The sequence below is a fragment of the Anabrus simplex genome, chromosome 5 (assembly GCF_040414725.1).
Source record: "Anabrus simplex isolate iqAnaSimp1 chromosome 5, ASM4041472v1, whole genome shotgun sequence".
NCBI lineage: Eukaryota > Metazoa > Arthropoda > Insecta > Orthoptera > Tettigoniidae > Anabrus > Anabrus simplex.
In genome coordinates, this window is record NC_090269.1 from 298708235 (window position 1) to 298729866 (window position 21632).

At 37.7% G+C, this 21632-nt stretch overlaps 1 protein-coding gene across 1 annotated transcript in view; it reads left to right on the forward strand.

The window, feature by feature from the left end:
- Window positions 1–21632, forward strand: part of flr (actin-interacting protein 1 flr) — a 306602-nt gene that overhangs the window by 226095 nt on the left and 58875 nt on the right. Inside the window, exon 12 of the mRNA XM_067147455.2 lies at window positions 16919–17077. Within this exon, the coding sequence (XP_067003556.1) occupies window positions 16919–17077 (159 nt within the window). The remainder of the gene's footprint in view (window positions 1–16918; window positions 17078–21632) is intronic.

Below are 21632 nucleotides of genomic sequence, written 5' to 3' on the forward strand. Positions count from 1 at the left end.
CTCCAGAGGTAGTTTCCTACCTCTAGGGCAAGAGAGTGCCCTGTATCATTACCCGCTCATCTGCCCTCCCAAGAGGCCGTTGGTACTTGGTAATGGCGGTCTCCTTATCCGGGAGACATTCGGTCCCTGTATTCGTTAGCCACTTGAATATGACAAAAATTCATAGTCAAACGTTGCCCTCTCTCTACCACAGGAAGTTGAATATCAGGAATTCCCTTTCATCAAGTGTAGGACCATAATGGCATTTCCTAAACTCTCCTGTTAGTGCACAAAGAATTAAAATGAACGATTCTTGAATTGTAGTTTCTTGAAGTCGAGCACTAGTTCATTTGAATTATTATTACTTTAATGGAAGGATACACAGTTTATGAATTGGTCTTTTCAGCATCCCAGAGTTAAATCTGACTATTGCTACATGTACTTTGTTGTTGTTGTTGTTGTTGTTACCAGGATGAATTGCTTCAGTTTCTCTGTATTTCCAGTGAAGTGGTGGTAGATTGTCATCTCTTTGATGAGAACCACAGTTCCAGGGCATAGATTACGAGAACTTCTGGTCCACTTGTTGCAAAGTGTTTAGATATACCTTCGTCCATCTCTGCCAGAAATGTTACTTCAGTTATTGTATGTATTGACATCTAGAGATTATATTCATTGGTTTTGATTCAGTATCTACCGAGCTCGATAGCTGCAGTCGCTTAAGTGCGGCCAGTATCCAGTATTCAGGAGATAGTAGGTTCAAACCCTACTGTCGGCAGCCCTGAAAATGGTCTTCCGTGGTTTCCCATTTTCAAACCAGGCAAATGCTGGGGCTGTACCTTAATTAAGGCCACGGTTGCTTCCTTCCCACTCCTAGCCCCTTCCTGTCCCATCGTCGCCATGAAACCTACCTGTGTCAGTGCGACTTAAAGCAACTAGCAATTAAAAAAAAAAAAAGTATCAAATTCTGGAAGGGATATGAGGGGTTATGGGGTTATGGTATTATGAGGGGTTCTCCAATCAAGAAATGAGCAGTTGTAAGATATGGAGGATCTAACAAGTCATCATGACTTTTGATCAGGGGTCTGGAGTTATACATGCTTCGATTTGACAAACTAAAGTAGTCAGCGTTTCAAATGTAAGTAAACTCGTTCTCATAGATTTTACGGCAGCTTCCCATAAGCTTCCTAAATGAGGTGCAGATGGTGGAATGAAGTGCCGTATTAGACCCATTACAGCAGTAGCATTCCTTACTTTTTGAATATGATCATTTTTCTTAAGAAAGCCTTTGGATTTTTCTATTAGCTCCAACAAAGTTAGTTCTGTTGTCGCTGTATATCCTGGAAAGACATCATCTTCATAATGTAAAACAATGTAGGGCTGCAAAGACAGCACTCGTGGTAAGATCTGTTACTACTTCATAGCCTTTGTTGCTAAACAAATAATGCTATGCATGACTTAGAATAAGTTTTACTTTGCTTACTGCCACTTTTTATTAGTAAAGGGCCAGCATAATCTAAACCAACATTTGTGAAAGGAAGAGAGGGTATAACCAATTTTTTTGGGTAAATTTCCTATGAGTGGTTCTGCAGTTATTGGACTTTGTGGGACAGGAAGTAAGCCAACTTAATACAAGCATAGAATCTGTCCACATATCAATACTTTCAATAGTCAAACATAGACTGGTAAGTATTTTCTCTCTAAGTCTCCCTAGCAATAAAGCTTCGCATAATTCTAAACGTAGTAATGTTTTAGTGGGGCTACTTTTGATTTTGCACAAAGCACCATGACGGCAGTCTTCTCTTCATGATTAGAAAATCTTATATAGATACAGGCTCTGTATGCTTTTTCTGAGGCTTCACAAAATCCATGAATTTGAATGTTCTTCACTTTGTCATCAATCATCACTAGCTGTGGAATGATCTTTTTTATAAGTTGGTTAGAAAGGGTTTTCCAATTCTACAGAAGTTGTGAGGTTAATGGGTTGTCCCAAGGTGCCTTATTTTGCCACAAAGACATTGCATAAATATCTTGCAAAGAATTATCATAGAAGCTAATAAACCTAAGGATCGAATATTGCCATTATTCTAGAAAGGACAAATCCTTTTGTAATCTTGATATTGTTCATCAGTTGTTGATGAGAAATAGGATCCCTGGCAATTTGGAAAGGGTCGCTAGATGTTGCCATATGAGACTAAATTTCTTACGATGTCACTATTGTCATTAGTGAGAGCGTGTTGATTTTCTTGAAGGTGTGTAAGAATAGAATTCAACAATTCTTTACTGTTTATACACCATTTATGAAGATTTAAACCTCCACATTCGATAAGTTCTTGAAGTTCACATTAGAGAATTTGGGCTTCTTCAATTGAGTTAGCAGCAGACATACAACCGTCAATGTAAAAGTCTCGCTTGAGAGTAATGGATGCTCTAAGAAAGTGTTCTTCTTCGTCAGTGGCAAGTTTCTGCTAGCATCTTGTTGCAAGAAATGTTGCTGATGAAGTTCCATGTGTAACTGTCGTGAAAGTGTGTGTTTTAAGTGTCTCCTTAGGATCTTCTTTCTAATAAGTGAAAAAGTTGGAGTGCCAATTCCTTTGAATTACAGAGCGTATCATGGTCATTCTTAAGGAGAAGGTGTACTGTATATCTTCCACGCTTGTCTTATTTGGTATTCATTTGAAAATGTCTTTCGCATTCTCTTTCTTGGGGGGTGAATAAACATGATTTACTTCTTCAATGCTCCAGAACTTCTGGAGTTGATTTTCAAGTGTGTGGTCATTACGAAGGAAGAATGATTGAGAATTGATTCATTCCCTTTGTGGTGTTTGTTGATGATAAATACCACCGAGCACTAACCAAAATGTGTGTGTTGTAAAATCAGATAGTTGCCTGGACGTTTCTTGCATTCCATCTTCATAAGATGCATGAATTCTGGGGCTGCAATGAGATCAGTAACCTTAGGTTTATAAAATCCTGGAGATGTTAATGAAATATATTTTTTTGTATATTCTAGGTTTCACAATGAATATATGAAGCAGGCATGTTAACTGTAATTTTAGGAAGAACTACACAATCAATATTTAGGCTCTAGTTATTCACGTTGTATTTCTATGTTTACTGTTGCGTCCGAATGTGAAGAGAGATCTCCAAAAACTTGTAACATTGTGTGTGTTCTACATCTCTTCAAACTAGTGGGTGAGGGATGCAGACGAAGAATACACCCACAGTATCCCCTTCCTGTCATAAGAGGAGACTAAAAGGGGCAACCAAGGGATGATTGTATTAGAACCATGAAACTACTTGTGATTAGTACCACCACACGGGGAGCACCATGGGTTGTTTTTACTTGCGCATAGTACCACTATGTTAGGTACAAAATAGGTTTGTGATTAATAGCAACAGAGCATGTTGCCAGTTATTACAGTACCTGTGATTAGTACCACTTTATGAGCAACACGATGCTTCTGGCTTGCCTATGATTAGTACCCACTATATGAGGAACACCACGGGATAGTGCGAGTCCCTGTGGTTAGTACACCTATGTGATGAACACCATAGGTTTTCGTTGCCTGTAAATGGTGCTGCAATGTGCGAAACACCATAGGTCTGTATTATATGTGCGAATTTCATTACCTGTGAGTAGTACCATAATGTGTGGAATACCGCGAGTCTACGCTACTTTTGATTAGTACTGCAACATGACAAATAGCATGGTTCTACTTTCCTAGCGATAAGTACCATTATGAGGGGCCGATGGCCTTTGGCAGAATTAAAAATACATTAGCACACACAGAACATGTGCTTACTATCCAAATGTTTTCATCTACGCTATTTATATACAGCTGAAGATGATCACTAAGTGGTCGAAACATGTTCTATGTGTGCTAATGTATTTTTAATTTTACCAAAGGCAAAAAATAAAGTATCGATTAAGTGGTTTATAAATTTTTGTTCCTTTAGACCAGGCATCATCAATCGAGAGCGAAGTGCATGACGTAGTACATACTGCAAGTCAGTGGCACAAAGGTATAGCACATCCTTCTGCACAGGTTAGATTGCGACACGATATGCATTAACTAATGAGAGGTGACACTAGTGTGTTTCCATCTTTATCCTCACACCACACGTCGTTCAACTCTAGTCGGTTAATGTTGCATTTACTGTGGAAGAGATTTCAGCACAGTGTAGGCCATCGTTACCAAGTTTCAAACCTTCTTGGGAAGAAGAGTATTTAATAGTTCAAGAAAATAACACAGCAAAATGTGTAATATATAATAAAATATGGAATCACATTTTTAAAAAACATTAGAACAATATAGAGAGTTTTTAATGTCACTATGAGAGTAGGTTTCACGATATTCAGGCGTTAGAAAAGGATCTGCAGGTGTGTTCGGTATTCCCTTCTCAGTGGATATGCAAACTGTTAGACCAGAACTGCAGCTAGAACTGACTGAATTACAGTGCGATACTCAAATGAAAGATAGGTTTGCAAACACAAACAGTTTGACTGAATTTTACTGTATTTTCTTTTTCCACGGGAGAGATTTCGTAGTGTGTACACATTTAATGCTCATATTGTAAGTATATTCAGATCAGCTTATTTATGTGACCATACAGTATCATTAATGAAGATTTGTAAATCTGGACACACAAGTTGGCTCACCGATGAAAACTTGAAATGTGTTTTGCAACTTGCTAGTACGCAGGCGATAGTACCAAACATTGACACACTACTATCAAAACGAGCCCAAAGGTCCCGTGAAGGAAGAGTACACCACTGATATGTTACAAATCGTGTGTTTAATGTGTTGTCATAGTCATAAATGCCATACAAATATTGAAACATATGTTAATGAGAGTGCAAAGAATATGTACAAATCACATAAATTGTATTTTCTTTCGGTAAATGTACATGTCCCAAAGCTTCAGTTAATCGTGAAAATGTATTTATTCAGGAAATATTGCACACAGCTGTATATTTCCTTTGTCAATTAATAATTTTCTTGTCCTGTTATACTCCGTATGACTCATGCTGCAAATTACACTTAAGAAAATGGAAAATTGCAACACCATGAAGGCATTAGTCGTTTGTGTTGATTTTCAAGATATGGAATGATGCCATGTAGGTATGTAAACAATCAAAGTTTCAGACCCATTGGATTGTTGCTACAGGTCTCCCCACATGATTGGTCGCGTTGGAATCAGCATCTATGGTACGTGTATGGCAGCAGTGGTCAAATGAAGGTACCCACACTCGTAGACTTGGCACAGGCCCAGCGTGACAGACAACTGTGAGAGAGGATTGCCGCATCATTTGGATGGCCCAGATGGAACCCCATGCAACAGCAGCGCAAATTCGAGCAGCTGTGGCATCCCACGTTACACAACAAACAGTAGGTAATCGCCTGCGTGCAGCTGGCTTACGAGCCCGTGTCCCTGCAGAAGGTGTTCCATTGACCCCACAACAGCGATGTGTAAGGCTGGCCTGGTGTTGAGAAAGATCGACGTGGGTCGACGAACTTCATAGTGATGAATCGCGCTTCTGTCTTGCCCGCAGTGATCGCCAGAATTGTGTGCGCCGACGTACCGGGGAGAGAGGCCACCCAGATCTTATTGTCGAGAGGCACACAGGGCCAACACCAAGTATTATGGTCTGTGGAGCTATTGGCTTCAATGTGAAATCACAATTAGTGCTTGTTGAGGGCACTATGACTGCTCGACAGTACGTTGATAGGATCACATTGCATGCATCTCCAGAGAAGCTGTCCACGACATCACAACCTTAGAATGGCCCGCCAGACCCCCGGACCTCAGTTCTATTGAGTATGTGTGGGACATAATGGGTCGACAACTGGCCAACCGTCCTCAGCCACCCACAACTCTGGAACAACTGACCTGTGCAATGCAGCAAGCATGGGCCACAATTCCTCAGGAAGCAATCCAGGGCCTTATTGACTCCATGCCTCGACGAATTCATCAATGTATTGCAGCTCGTGGTGGGCACATCTTGTATTGATTGTTGTCCAAACTTGCGGTCAGAGGGACCTGAAAGTGTAATCATCGAAGCACAACTGAACACTCGACCTGCATGTTATGGCGTATGCATATATATCACGCATTTCGAGTATGCATGGACTTGGAAATTATTTAAAGGATGTTCAAAGCCTGATGGAATTGTACACGATTCATAAGAAGCGGTTCTTACTAGTAGAAAAGTCGGCTATCAGACTGAGCGCTCCATCTGAACTGCATCCTACTACCATCTGTGAGCACAGCGTGAAGTTCAGCGCTGATCGATTTCGACAATATGTGCGTAGTTGTTTTGTTTTCTTCTAGTTGTTGTTGGAGATCGTGAAACCAAACTGCTGGAACTTGATCGTGGATACTTGGTTTTTTTAAAAGAAACCCGATCAATAAGATGAAGACGAGCGAGATGTGGTTGATTTTCGACCCTGGTTAAATTTGTGGCCAACCGGCCACAAATTCTAGTTGGATTTGTGGTTTGTTTATCAACTTATATTTGCTTCCGAGAAATTGTAAGTACCCTGCATGATGAAATCTGCATGAATACCCTTTCCCACCGAGGTATCTCCACAATCCTCAAGATTTTTGGTTTGGACTGAACAAGTTAAAAAAGTGAATTGCGAGTATGTTTTAAACTACGGTTATCAAGAGGAATTTCTTTATCACGCGGTAGCCTTTACTCTAGCGTTAATAAGATGTAATTTTGTTAAAATCGGGACTCAGATTTCTTATGTTTTGGTAAATTTTCATTTCAAAACTTCTTGTAACAGATAGTTAAGCGTTATTTCGGTGGATCACAGATGAAAATCGGCAAGTTGGAGTTGTTTGGTCGATGTCTATCTGATAATGTTTTGAAGCCATGCTTTAATCGCGACACGTGATTCGTTTCTATGGGAACTGTTGTAAACAAAGATGGTTTCCGTGTGTTGAAAAAAAACAGCTGATGGCTGTCGATTGTATCTTTGATCCGGTGTGTGGACTCGTATTGTACTCCAGTTTACTAATTCTAAAATTGAAATAAGTCTTCCTTTCCATTATTTAATTTAATTACTATTGGGTTCTATTTCGCCTAATCTTGGTAACATTTATTTGCCACTTCAGTTATTTCTGTGAATTATACTAGACGTGTCAAGAAACAAGCCTCAACTTACCGTTAATTATTCCATTACTGCTCTACTAATTAAATTGATTAATTTGGTTTTCAAGGATTGTGATCCCAAGGTTTATTTCTTATATTTTCAAGGGTCGACCCAAGTTATTTTATCTTTTCTTTTAATGTGATGATAATTTTCTTCTTTTCTTTTAATCATCGAATTGTAAGTTCGAAAGTTATTACTGTCCTTTGAGAATTGAAGTCCAGATCCATTAAAGTTGGTTAAAATTTTTAATCTGTCTTTCCTTTATAGTTAGTATATTCTCTTGGGTTTTGATTCACATAGCCTCTGGCACCGAGTGTCCGTTTTTCATGCCTTTTCTTCTTTGGAGATCGTGGTAAGTATTTTATTTCTATAGTTTTCTTGTAAGGTCCAGTGTTGCCAACTACTACCGATTGGGAAGTTTGGAGACACCAAGGTAGTGTTGGTTGTTATACTGTTGTGTTGTAACAATGTTCAATTGCAGCAATGTAGCACCACTCCTTCCCGGTGTTGCAATTTCTATTTTCTTCAGTGTAATTATTATTATTATTATTATTATTATTATTATTATTATTATTATTATTATTATTATTATTATTATTATTATTATTATTATAAAAGCTGTTGTTCATACGGTAACATTTCCAAGCGGCAAGTACAGTACGAGCATGGTATGCAGCCCGCCTGTCCGTTGCTCTCTTGTCACGTGACCAAACACCCGTCCCGAGCAGAGCAAGTAACACCGGCTCCCTAGAGCAACTATGTGATGACGTCTGCTCTAGACTACAAGCATCATCGATTCAGTATTATGCTATAGAAGCAGTCCCTTGGTCAGTAATACTATTGTTTTACGTCAGTTTCTGTGAATGTGAGGCATTGCGGGTCGGATCCACTGATTGTTTTAAATTCATATCCATCCATTCATTCATCGTCCTCACGTTTTGAATTTTGGTCAGTGGAGGATTTTGGACTTTTGTCATTCCATTTTGTCTCATTTCATACCATTAAGGGCCGATGACCTAGATGTTAGGCCCCTTTAAACAACAAGCATCATCATCAAATCCAAATTAACACCATGGTTTGAGATGCGAAAATTTTAAGTTACAAGTCTACCAAACAGTAACTACGGAAGGATATGGAAACGTTGAAGGAACCCTAAAGAGGCCATGGCAACGTATGGCATTGTGGGGAAAGAGAGGCACACATCAATCACCCTTGAAACAATATATTAACAAATAAGGTACAACACCAAATAGAAAAATAAGGGACAACAAATGACGTAGAAAATAAAACTTAAGAACACTAAACTTAAAAACATACTGATGTGAAAAACATTTAGATAAAATTATTAATTTCAAACAATTAAATACTCAAGCTCTTTGGATAGTAAGGATGTACAAAACCTTGACACAGAAATTGAAGCTGGATTACAGAAGGCGAACTCAAAAGGCAGTTAAATTTACGTTAATTACAATTTACGTAGGTTACAAAATTCAGAACAAGAAAAGAGAATTGCCTCCGAAAACAAGATGCAATGACTGTCTGACGAGGCACATTCGTTCAGAAAACCAAACTTGGTGAATGTGGAAGTCTAGGGAGAAACTGTGATATGCAAAATTAAAGTTACATTACCATGGAAGTTACTTAAACACAGGCCAAAACAGAAGAAATAATTTAAATTAAATCAAACATAAGATAATAGCGCTTACCTAGGGGGTAGAGTTCCGAGATGGGATGGACGCAGAGCATGTCCGGCCGCTAAGGAGATCAGTATTCAAAGACTCGGACAGTTGCCACGCTCTCACTAGGAGCCCTAAACCGAAAATCGAGCCATCACAGGAGACTAATCGCATTACTCCAGACACCCACATTCACCAATTAAAACAGTCCGTATTATGACCAATTACAATTTACCAGATTTCCACAGGGGAAGTTTGAGAACTTTCCATTATGCAGTACTATTTTGTCATCAAGAAAACGATACGTGGCAGTACATGCTGCCTCACAATTTCTGTTCAATTTTAAAACATAATTACACAATACATTAAAACCTAAAATTTTGCATCAAGATCTTCAGAAAATTTAGTCCTTAAATGTTCGTAATTTCCTAGAATATATAATTGCATAACACCAAATATCTTATACACATAATTTCTTCAAGTTACAAAAATAATTTTCTTCGAAGGAGATATATTTATACAACACACAAAATAATTTTGCACTCAGTTAATTTTGCAGTTCAAAAGGTCCAATTAAACAATAAATGAATACTTTACAAAACCAAATTGCGATTTTGATTATTTTAAATCTTGGCTGTCCCACCACAAGTGACATTAAGGAATGGTAGCTAGAGTACTGGTGATCTGTTCCTTGTTGAGTTTGGTGTTCTGATGTTTGTTGTTGGTAATGTCTGTGACAGTGTCCTTGTTTCATCATGTAACGAGGTGTGATGATTTATTTACAAGGTCATCTTAGATGAGCTGGATTTCCATTTATGAGAAATACTAAGGCAATTGCTAGATGCGTTGTTATCCTTTACCACTTTATATCGGTCACTAACATTTAAACTTGATAATTCAGGACATGCATATATAATTTATGTGAAGCATTACAAACTGTACCAGGAAATTATTTAATAATAAGCCACGACTAGATATTTTGGAGAGTTAAGGGCCTGTACTACGACTGTCAGGTAAACAGCCAGATACGTAGGCTGCAGTTTTGCCAACAAGAAGTTAAATATTCTCTTGCGTACTACCAACGGATTTTAACGACAGTATTGTAATGCAAAAGATGTAGTAACATTTTTATTCGGTTGGTAATAAGGTTACTGAAAGTATAGTGAAATTTAGCGTGGTGCTATACGTGTTCCCTGGTGTTTTCATTTATTTAGCTCTATTCCTTTTGAAATTGTATTGCTAGAATCCAGTATCAGACTCTTATTAAGCTATAATGTGGAAGTTCAGGACAAAAACAGAATTAGGACTGAAATATACACATACGAAGAAATGTTAAAATTAACTGTATAACGAAACTGAAACTGTTATAGAAAATGTAACCTGATCGCAAAAGTTAAGATTCAGGTTATGTATCTTTTTTTTTTTGTCTAGTATTATTTACGAGGATGCGTGTTACGGCGAAAGTAAAGTTTATATTCGTGATTAATGCCACTGATCCAGCGTAGGATCATTAATTTTATTATTAATTCAATTTATTGTTTGCTCATTGAATAAGTAGTTAGTTTCTTTCTTTTCAATACAATGTGAGAATAGTAACTGGCAAGCATTTATCTGACTTTAGCGTAAATACTTTTGTAGCAAGTTGTTATGAAGTAAAAGAAATATAACCTCCTTAACATCCTCATTCGACGGACGAATCGCCATGAACAATGTCTTATACCTTTACTCCACATGTGCGTCGCGGATAGATTTGGAATAAAACCCACGCTTTTCACACGCATTTTAATGATTAGGAAATGTGTACTATCACCTCTAGTACCCTACCGACTATCATTTAGAAGGTAAAAAAACGTTAGACTATTGTGACTTGAACCCACGAAAAACTGCATAGCAGCAAACGATGCTGTCCTAACGACCACAGCTACCCAGGAAGCTTCCTGTTGACTGCTTGTGTGCTACTGATATAGTCAGTAGCAACAACTTGCTAGCGTGGGAAATCTTTAAGAATTCTGTGATAGCTGGACAGGAAGCATGACATACTTTATAAATATATACACAGATTACATTGTAACAACTTAATTTCGCACAGCATCATGTAGATGTATATTCATCTTGATGTGTAGCCATCTTGGTTCTTTACAGTAGCGCCCCCGATAGGAGCGAAGTCCCAGACAAGAGCGTTAACAGCCTCTCCAACTTCGGCATAGCTATACTCGAGAATATTTTCCCAGATTGCACATAAACGAAAGTCGCAGTACACGTTTTCAACCAAACTTCCAGATAAATGTTAAACTGCCAAATAAATTTATACCGCACTTTTATCTGGCTCTCGTAGTACAGGCCCTAAGATATGTCAAGTCACAGGGCACACTGGGTGTAGATTTGGAGCTGGGTATAGAGGGAGGTCCTAACTACAATGAGTTCCAGATTATTTCAACTGAATTTATTCATATAAGGTTCACCTAACAATTGTGCTGGTTACAGTGAAGTTGTCTCCATAGATTCTCCTTGATGAACAATGACCCAACCATGCAAAAAAGATCCTTTGTGTTCAACAACCAAGCCATGGAAATACGATCCCTTATAGGAAGCAAACAAACGATCCCTCACGTTCATCAACCAAGCCATGTTACTACGATCCCTTTATAGGCAGCAGCTGAACCATGGAAGCACGATCCCTCGTGTGCAGCAACCAAACCATGGAACCACGATCTGTTGTAAGCAGCAATGCGTCATCGTTGATTCTTGAAGGTCCTAGCGTGGGGTAACCACTCGCTGATTATGTTACGCGAGTGTCCACATTTAACTGACCTCCGAGTATAGGAATGATTCATATAAATCATAGCACTTTGTGAATGATAATTGCTGACTTGGTTCTAACTTATAACCCAAATGAAAAATAAGGAAAATAAGTTGTACTTGTGAAACTTGTCGTGGCTTTCCACAAGAATGAAAGAAAATATAGATTGACTTCTATCGCTTGCATAGAGTCCTTTTGCTAAGTTAATATTTACACTATTCATTGGAACTCATCACAACACAGTTTATTCCTATTCATGTCGATAAATAAAACATCTGATGGAATAACTGTACTCTTAGAATTATAATTCTAAAGAAACTGAATGTTTGTAGTGACCTATTAGAAGCACAGTTCACTTAGAAATTTCTCTTGCATTTCATGAATGTCAATGAGTGCACTTGTCTGTCATGTAAATCACTTTGAAAAATCACTATCATTCCTAACTACTGCATTCTATGCAAAGCAGTCATTATTATTATTATTATTATTATTATTATTATTATTATTATTATTATTATTATTATTATGAAAGTCTGCCCAAAGAAAACAAGGTATCACTTTCACTATCGCATTAGATATAATGTCTAAGTGAATGGTTAAACACTTATACAAAAAGTAAAGTCTCTGAAGATTCTGTTATTTACCCCTGGAAAATCACTATCATGGCTTCTAACACACACGTAAATGTTAATTATATAAGTCTTAGAATCTCCTTCTACAATATTAATAAGCCCCTCAATGAGGTTTAACTTTCTGAAAGTTTATAAGTACTGTAACGCTGGAATTATTCTATGTTCCACACTCGCACATCACTTGTAACTTATTTATTACTCTGTACAGAATAACATCGTCTGCAAAAAGCCTTATCTCTGATTCCACTTCTTTACACATATCATTCATATATATAAGACCGTACGGTTAGGAGCGCGCAGCTGTGAGTTCGCATCCGGGAGATAGTGGGTTCAAACCCCACTGTCGGCAGCCCTGAAGATGGTTTTCCGTGGTTTCCCATTTTCACACCAAGCAAATGCTGGGGCTGTACCTTAATTAAGGCCACGAACGCTGCTTTCCCATTCCTAGGCCTTTCCTGTCCCATCATCGCCATAAGACCTATCTGTGTCGGTGCGACGTAAAGCAACTCGCAAAATATATATATATATATATATATAAGAAAACATAAAGGTCCAATAATACTGCCTTGAGGACTCGGTGTGAATTGCTGTCAGTACCCAGAGTGGTGGCCCTTATATATATATCTAGCTCTGACATAATGTTTTACAAAATCTTGCATATCTCCATTATTCCCAGATCGATTTTGGAGAAATTAACATGAGGTGTTTGAAATGTGTACTATAAGATGCTGTTGTTTCTGAATCGATGCCTCAGTTAGTTCAGGATATAGAAAAATTTCTTGGATGGATGTTTCGAGACTGTATCAAGCAACCTGTCCTTGACAAGCACTGGCTGGGTGATTACGCAAGTAGCGTTGTGTGGGCTGACTACTTGCTCCTGTGAGACTTACAGTAGTTTGTGTGAGTGCTTGAGAAATACACTCGCTAATATTTTATAAATTCTTCGTGGTGTATTATATTTAAGAAATACTTGATATACAGTCAATCCCAGTACAAAACACAACACGGATTTGGTCGTAGACATATAGGATTGATGTCGTTTGGTAAGTTCATTGAACCCTTGATGATTTCTTGGTTCTGAACCATGAGATTGTTTCAGAAAAGAAGTTGGCATGCATAATTGCAAAGTTTCCCATTTCTTTTTTAAGAACCTGACAAGATCATTGAAGCTGATGACATCATGGTTAGCATACATGTTTTCAAATTCTAACCTTAGATTTCTATCTACATGAGTAACAGTAATTCAGTCATAATTAAGTCTTGGATACTGGGTTGGGCATTTAATGCTGAAAGTGCATCTAAACTACCTTGAAATGTGTTTATTAAATAACGTAATTCCAGATCTGTAGAACTTGGTTTACTTGGGAGTTCTAACAACTGTTTGACATATTCAGAAGCAATGAATTTCGGACAATGGTATCTGCTGCTTTTTATTAGATTGTAGGTTCTTGAAAGTTAGTCGGAAATACTCAAGTTTTTGATTGTGTCCTTGGTCTCGCATTTAAGTGATGAAAGTAAGTAATGAAATCTTTCTATATTTGATAATATTTTTCATTAGCTATGATAAGATTTTCAAAAGTTGCCATTTTGATTCTACTATGTTGTGTTAAAACATGTTGGTATGCTTTCGAAATTATCCAAATTTATATACACAAGAACCTTGTTTATCTGGCCCTCATAAATCCGGATCTCCGGTTTACCCGGATCGAAAATAATAAAAATTTATTTATACTTGAACAGTATTTCTTTTACTGGATCGATTTTTCTTGAATGTCTTTCCACCAAGGATGATTAAGGACAGGAATTTGAAGTAAGTTGGCCGCGGTCTATCAAAGGTACTGTCCTGGCATTTACCTGGAATTGAGAGTGGGGAAACCGTGAACTCTTCTGAGTTCCTCGACACGTTGGCACGTATTCGCGGATGCTCGCACATAGATGTGAACGACGTAAATGGCTGGTTGAAAAATGACTGTAATTCAGGATACGGCATAATGACAGATGAATAAATTATTGCCTCTTGTTTCTCGGCAGGTAATGACGAGAGTGATGGTGAATTGGAAGATGAAACAATGACTCATGGAGATGCAACAATGCAGGTGGACAAACTGAAGGCCTATTTAGAATCCCAGACTGAAACCTCACCGACAGAACTGTTGTTAGTAAAATGTCTTTGTGATCGTGCTGCACTCAAACACTATATAAATGTAAATCAGAAAAGGCTCGCACATTATTTTAGTGGATAAAACAGTCGTAAATGTAAGAAAAGTGTTCTTACATCTTTTGTACAATTTGAAAAAGGTATCACTGTACAACTTATGTTAATGTACAATTTGAAAAAGGTATCACTGTACAACTTATGTTAATATATAATATAACATGTACTGTATTTGTTTCTTTAGTTTAACGGATTATCCGGATTTTCGATAATCTAGATCATTTCCGGTCCCACCTAATCCGGATAAATGAGGTTCTTGTGTACATGGAACATGCTCACATCATGTACCTTTATGACATAGGACAAAATATTACATACACTCTACCTTCAGTGATCACATTTATGTGCATGGAACATGCCAATAACATCCAGTATCACAACATAGAACAATATTTAAGACATATACTCTTCCATCAGTGTACAAAATTATCACTGATCACAGATTTACATATGGAACATGCTGGAAAGGATGCACCAGACAATGATGGCTTTCTTCTCCCTAAGTTTAAATCAACTCTTAGTAATGAGTGTGCTATTAAATACTCACTTGAAGTTGAGGTTAGACAGCATCACGCTTCTCTACACTTGCCAGTTACTTTGTGAACAAGCTCATGGTATGATACCACAGTAAATACTTACATTATAAAGCTAAATATTATAACTTATTAGCACTTCACAGCAGACTTCATAGACATGCAGTAACTCCTAAATCAGTCGGTTGTCCCAGCCAGACCTCAAGAGTCGAGACACGATTCTCCAAGACACAACCACCATTCAATATGACAATACGATTGCAGACTTCAAAAAGGACCACACTTCTGACAAATCAGCCATTAAATAAACTTTCCATATCATATTGTTTTCTCACCAGTCATCACTCCTACCCTTTCACTTTTTCCCCGTATGAGCGTTCTTATCACACGTGGCACGCTGTTTTCAAAATAATGACGCTTAACACTGACACCTTGAAAACTGTTGGGCGATGTAAGTCCTGTTGGAAAAACCAACTTCTTACACAACTTTCTTTATATTTAGCTCTCTTGCTTAACAAAGTTTATCAACTTTTAGTGCTGTAGAATGCCACGAATTTGACATAGTCTTCTTACAGTGAATTAAATAATGCTTATAATACATTAATAAATACTTACGGTATTCTTACAATGAAATAAATTATACTGATAATATATAAATACATAACCCATAACTTGGCATAAATATTGCCTAAATACAAGAATTGACTTCTTCACATGGGGTTAGAATTTCTTACGATTACACGAGTTTTTGTGTATATTTGGGGTGGCTGTTAGTGTGAGAAGGTACATAGAAAAAAAACAATAGAATTCATCACTAATGCAGATTTACTTCCACTCAGGGTAACCAACTGTTAACTGAAGTTCATAACGCACTAGTATGTGGCTTGCCACTGCAAAAAATTTCACATTAACTAAGAATCAGTGTAGGGTTCATGTATCACTGCCTGACTGAATGCTCCCATATTACTGAATATTGCTACAGGCAACTTGCCCATTACAAGAATTGCACATTCTACTGCTTCCACTAGACAGTACAAAATGGTTTAAACTGTTTGTTTGCACCTTTGCTACTCGAAAACTTCACTCTCTCCGATATATTGTAAGTCTGTTGTATCGAACTACCTTATAAATAAGTTCTCTTGTGAATAAACTCAAAGTTCCGTATCGCTTCTAGAAACTTCCTTCCCAACGAATACCGACTAACTTAGCTGAACTTATGAAATATGCGTGGAGAGTGCATCGGACTTAACTTCTCCATCCCGAGTGTTTAATCGTAATTGACAACATGTTCAGAGCTCCGTACTCCTAGTAGTACGAGTTCATAACTGATAGAACACCTGGCTGCCCTGGCAAGTAGTGTCTCATACCTCATACGTCACAGATGACAACAGTCACATAATTGGTGCACCAAGTCAAAATAATGTCTGCCCATACTTTTTCCAATTTTTCCCTTCAAGCTGAAATGTATGTTATTCGCTGTAGATGATGTTAATATATGCAATTGCATATGGTTTCAGTACATTTTCGCTATTCTGTAGTGAGTTTTATGTTCAGTTCATTTATAAAAGCACTGAATTTTTTGTGTGTTCTTCAGTTTGATAGGGTGCCTGATAATCTGTAAAACAATTAAAAAACTGAAGTACCAACATTTTTTTATATTGTGCGTACTCGATCTTGCAAATATTTTTCCTAATTTTATCGTCTATTACTATAATGAGGATCTACTATAATTACAAAATTAGACTAAAATTCATTTTATGCATGGATGGTTTTGCCCCTTGGTGAATTTTTAAAAATACAGTCTTAAAAAAGTATGGTGATAAGAATGGAAGCTGTGACAATTGATTCTTTAAGTGTCATGACTGTCAAAATACAGTAGTTAATGATAATTCTCTCTTCAGTTTATAATGGTTATGATTGCAGGTTCACATCTATAGTCTCACAGGAACTACCCTAAGTCCTAAACAGGAGCTTGAGCACCTTGGCCCTGTAACTGACTGTGCATACTCTCCAGACAACCAGTATCTTGTGGCGTGTGATGCCAATAGGAAAGTTATCCTCTACAAGGTTCCTGAATATAAGGTAAATATTCAATTAAAAGCAAGAAAATGAATTTTGTAATGAAAATGAATATTATATTCCATTGTTCTACTAAAATACCACAATCTGAGACTTCTATTTAACTTATGGGATAGTTTTATGCATCCTTATCCCACTCTGCTTCACTGATGCATCCTCAAGCAGCCATTCTGTTTTATTTGGCTTTTGGTTATTAGTTTTATTTGAATAGTCTTATTAATAAAACACAGAGATTTGTTCTGGAATGCTCATAAGTCATCGTGACTAGTGAAGTAGAATGGCCCAATGTCACTTGTTGAACCTGGTTAGGCAAGTCAAGACGTTGCCCTTTTATATGAAGCAGGTTTATATATTGATAACTCTCAGTACAGGTGTACATTTTAAAGATCTGACTACTACAGCAGCAATTCTCTTATCAAGATTTCAAGTAACGGTACATCTTCACAAAGATGAATTTGACGTATGTTTTTGTGAAAACCTTCAAAAGTGAAATATGAAATGAACTCGAACGAATACAGTGTCCAAAGTCAAATTCTGAGGGGTATTGTCAAAAAGCTTCGAGATCAAAACAGGTGTTAGACAAGGAGATGGTTTGTCCCCTATCCTGTTTAACTGTCTGCTGGAGAAGGTTATTCAGGAATGGAGGGACACACTAGCTGACAACTCTGGATCAAAAATCGACTACAAAAAAAAAAAAAAACAAGTTAACAGTTACTTGCCTAGCCTTCACAGATGACCTCACACTCTTAGCTTCAAGTATGGAAGGAGCTATGTACCAGCTATCCTCCCTGAAACGCATAGCAGCTAAAGTAGGGCTAAAGATCGCTGTCAATAAAACAGAATTTCTGACCAACATCAGAGAAGCACCCAACTTCATTTCTTTGGAGGACAAAATAATACACAAGGCCAACTCATTCAAATATCTTGGAGAATGGCTAACCCCAAATGTTAATGAGGACCTGGCAATGCAGAGTAGATGCACTAAATTAGAAAGAGCCTATCATCTTTGTAAAAACTTATACAAGTCTAAATCCTTCTCCTTGAATCTTAAACTTAGACACTACAACACCGTAGTAAGACCATCTGTACTGTACGCCTCAGAATGCCTAAACATGACCCGGAAAGGACAACTCAGAAAACTGGAACTGAAAGAGCGAAAGATCCTCAGAAGGATTATGGGTCCCATTAAAGAAGGAGATGGCTACAGAATCAGGCACAACAGGGAACTGTACAGTAAAATAGAGAGCATTACAACAGCTATGAGGAAGAGAAGACTAATATTCTATGGTCACGTAGTCAGGATGGACAGCCAGAGACTAACTTCAAGGATCTTCAACACTGTATCTAGAGGTAAAGCAACAAATGCCAAATGGATGAATTTAATGTGGAAAGACCTACAATACCTAAACATTGATCACATTGACATTTACAACCGTGATAAGTTCAGAAAGTTAGTCAAGACATCTGACTCACTCCAGTCACTAACTAAATCAATGCGTCCAGGAGTAGGAGTGAAGTGGACTCAAGAAAGAAAAGACATCCATAGCGCTAGAATGAAGGAATACTGGGCTAAGAGGAAGAAAAGAGCTCACCAGAGTTAAGAACCACGTGGTCCATCGTAGGCCTAAATGAAGAAGAAGAAGAAGAATTTCCTGGTTAAAAAACACAAAAAATCGTCGCCATAAGACCTGTCTGTGTCGGTGCGACGTTAAGCCCCTAGCAAAAAAAAAAACCACAAAAAAGCCTCGCTTACTGAAATTTTCAGTACACAAATTTCTGACAAATTTACTTGCTTTTATATTTAAAAATTGTGTAAGTTGTTTAAAAAAATAATTATACCATTAAAATCAGCACTCTTCCCTGAATAGTAGTATAATTTGTTTCATAACTCATAATACTGTTGCTGTTAGCATTAGCCTTTCAAGATAGAACACACTGCCTCACGTTCTGTCTAGTGTGTTCAGTCGAACATTACTATGCCAGTGCCACTTAGTGTGGTAAATGTTTTGCACTGAAGTAGTATGTGGTAGGAGTGCGATGGGTAAGTGCACAGCTAGTTGCTGGTATCTGTACTGTGCAAGGAACTTCACGTGGTGTCCACTGACCTGGAGAAAGCCTTCGGCAGCGTTCCCAGAAAGATTGTCTGGTTGGCATTGCGACACTAAAACATCCCTGAGGAGTATCGCACATGAAGCATGTGCATGTGCGAATGTCAAACATCGCAAAGAAAGCAGCGGACAATGACGAATACGGCAGAGATGAGTCGATAGTGTTACATTAGAATCAGTATGTGCATCCCTCTACAAAAGTGAAAGCAAGTTTGGATGTGTGTGAAAGTTTCCTGTTGAAATTGGTGTGCATCAGGGATTGGCGTTGAATCCTGTGCTGTTCAACCCTGTCATTAACCACTTGACAGAACAGTTGATGCCGGGACTACCATGAACCTTGCTATGCACAAATAATATTGTTCCAGTCGGTGAAAAACTTGGAAGAGGTCAAGGTAGCCTTTAAACAATGGAGAGCATTGTTGGAGAGAAATGGACTCAGTGTGGCAGGTAGCTTGATGATAATAATAATAATAATAATAATAATAATAATTATTATTATTATTATTATTATTATTATTATTATTATTATTATTATTATTATTATTATTATTATTATTATTATTATTATTATTATTATTATTAACAGCATTTAAAATTACAAAGTCCAGGGATACCATAAGACCTAACCTGAATAGAGAATAGTGTGTTATAGCAAATGACAAGTTCTAGAAAACACTTGATACATCAGAGATGCATTTAGGCCCAATAGAATGAAGTTACCAGTCCAGAAGTTTAGTATAAGAGATCTTCAAAGTAGAAAAATATATAAAGCACAGAAGTACAAAAGGTTTTCGAGCGTATTGACAAAATAATATTCATCTTCACATAAATTTTAACATCATATAAGTTAAAGGAATTAGACATCCATCTCTCTCTTATAAATAATGGTGGTGTGCAACTACTCTAAGACATAGTCATGCAAAGTTTACAATATCTCATGGTCAAATACTGAAATCCCATACTGAGGCGATTGACAGCAGGATAGCACAAAGATATTCCTCTCTCTCCAACATCCAAAGAACGCCTCGAAGAGTACTCAAAGAGTGCTGCGTATATAGGCCAGTTGAAGAGGGGAGGCACATGGCACTAGAAATGCTGAGAACATCCATGAAGAGCGTAGAGTCGACGAGTCAATTACGTCATCCATGTTTGACGCAGGTAATTGTCTGACAGAGATGAGTCGATAGTGTTACATTAGAATCAGCTGTAAGAAGACAAAATACATGTTCTGCAACTTTGCACAGCCAGAGCTGTTTGGTCCACACAACACTGTCTTCGTAGCTGGTAAACCACTGATGATGACTTGCATGTTCAAACATCTCAACTCTGCCATCAAAACTGATGCCACAATCGACAATAATGTCAAACATCACATCAATGGAATGGTGATTGCTGATAGGTGTCTGTGCAACAGGCAAATGTCCATAAAGCTTAAAGTGAAAGTTAACAAAATGGTCATCAGTTTTCTTGTTTGGCTCTGAATGCTGGACAAGGCAGAAGAAGCGTGATCAGCAAATGCACACCACAGAAATGTGAATGCTGCAGTGGTCTGAAGGTGGTACTCTGAACAACCAAGTGCCTAATGAACGCATGTGAGGATCCTTTGTTGTTACAAAGCTGGAAGAGGGACAACTTTGCTGGTCCGGGCATGTCAAGCACTGTACTGTTATCATCCTGTACAGAAAGCTTGACATGGCAGAACCAAGGAGAATCCGAGGACATTCAAGAGCAACATGGTGGTGAACCAATGAAACTACCTTGAGGAGGGAGGACATCCTTGTTGCCTAGGAATAGATCTGAGGATCAGAAGAACCAATCGTAAGTGATACTCCGGAGTGTTCAAACTGCGGCCACATATATGGTCAGGTAAATTAATATTACCACCACCATCTTTTGATGATTTTACAGTTTATCAGGATATGGATGTATAGTATTTATGTAAGGCTTCTGAAGTTTGTATGTCGTAATACATGCTTATGGTTTTCTTAAACTGGCTGTTAATGCACCATTAGAATTTAATTGCAATTTATGCTTACTAATTGTTTTATTAGTTATTTTAATGCTAAAACATGCTTTAATTAATCTGCTTATTTCATCTGCTTTCAATGCTTCTCCTGGATACTTAAGAAAGTGAGTATAGCTTGAGCTAGTTATTGTTTGTTGTAGTTGTAAATACAAGCTTAATAATAAAACAGACAGGATATGTCTGAGAATAGAATAATTACTAAGTAGTAGTCACTGTTCACAACCTGCAGTGTAGGGAGAAGTGTACAAAATGGTATCAAAGAATTCAGAGCTACAGAGTTCTCTGATCTTTTATCAGACCAATGAACGGAGGAGGAGATACTTTGACTTACTTCATCCTTTTGCCACCCATTCATCTGCTAACAGTACTAGCATTTTTAATTTTCTTCATATTCCTTTTTTCCTCATTGCATTGCTGTCCTCTC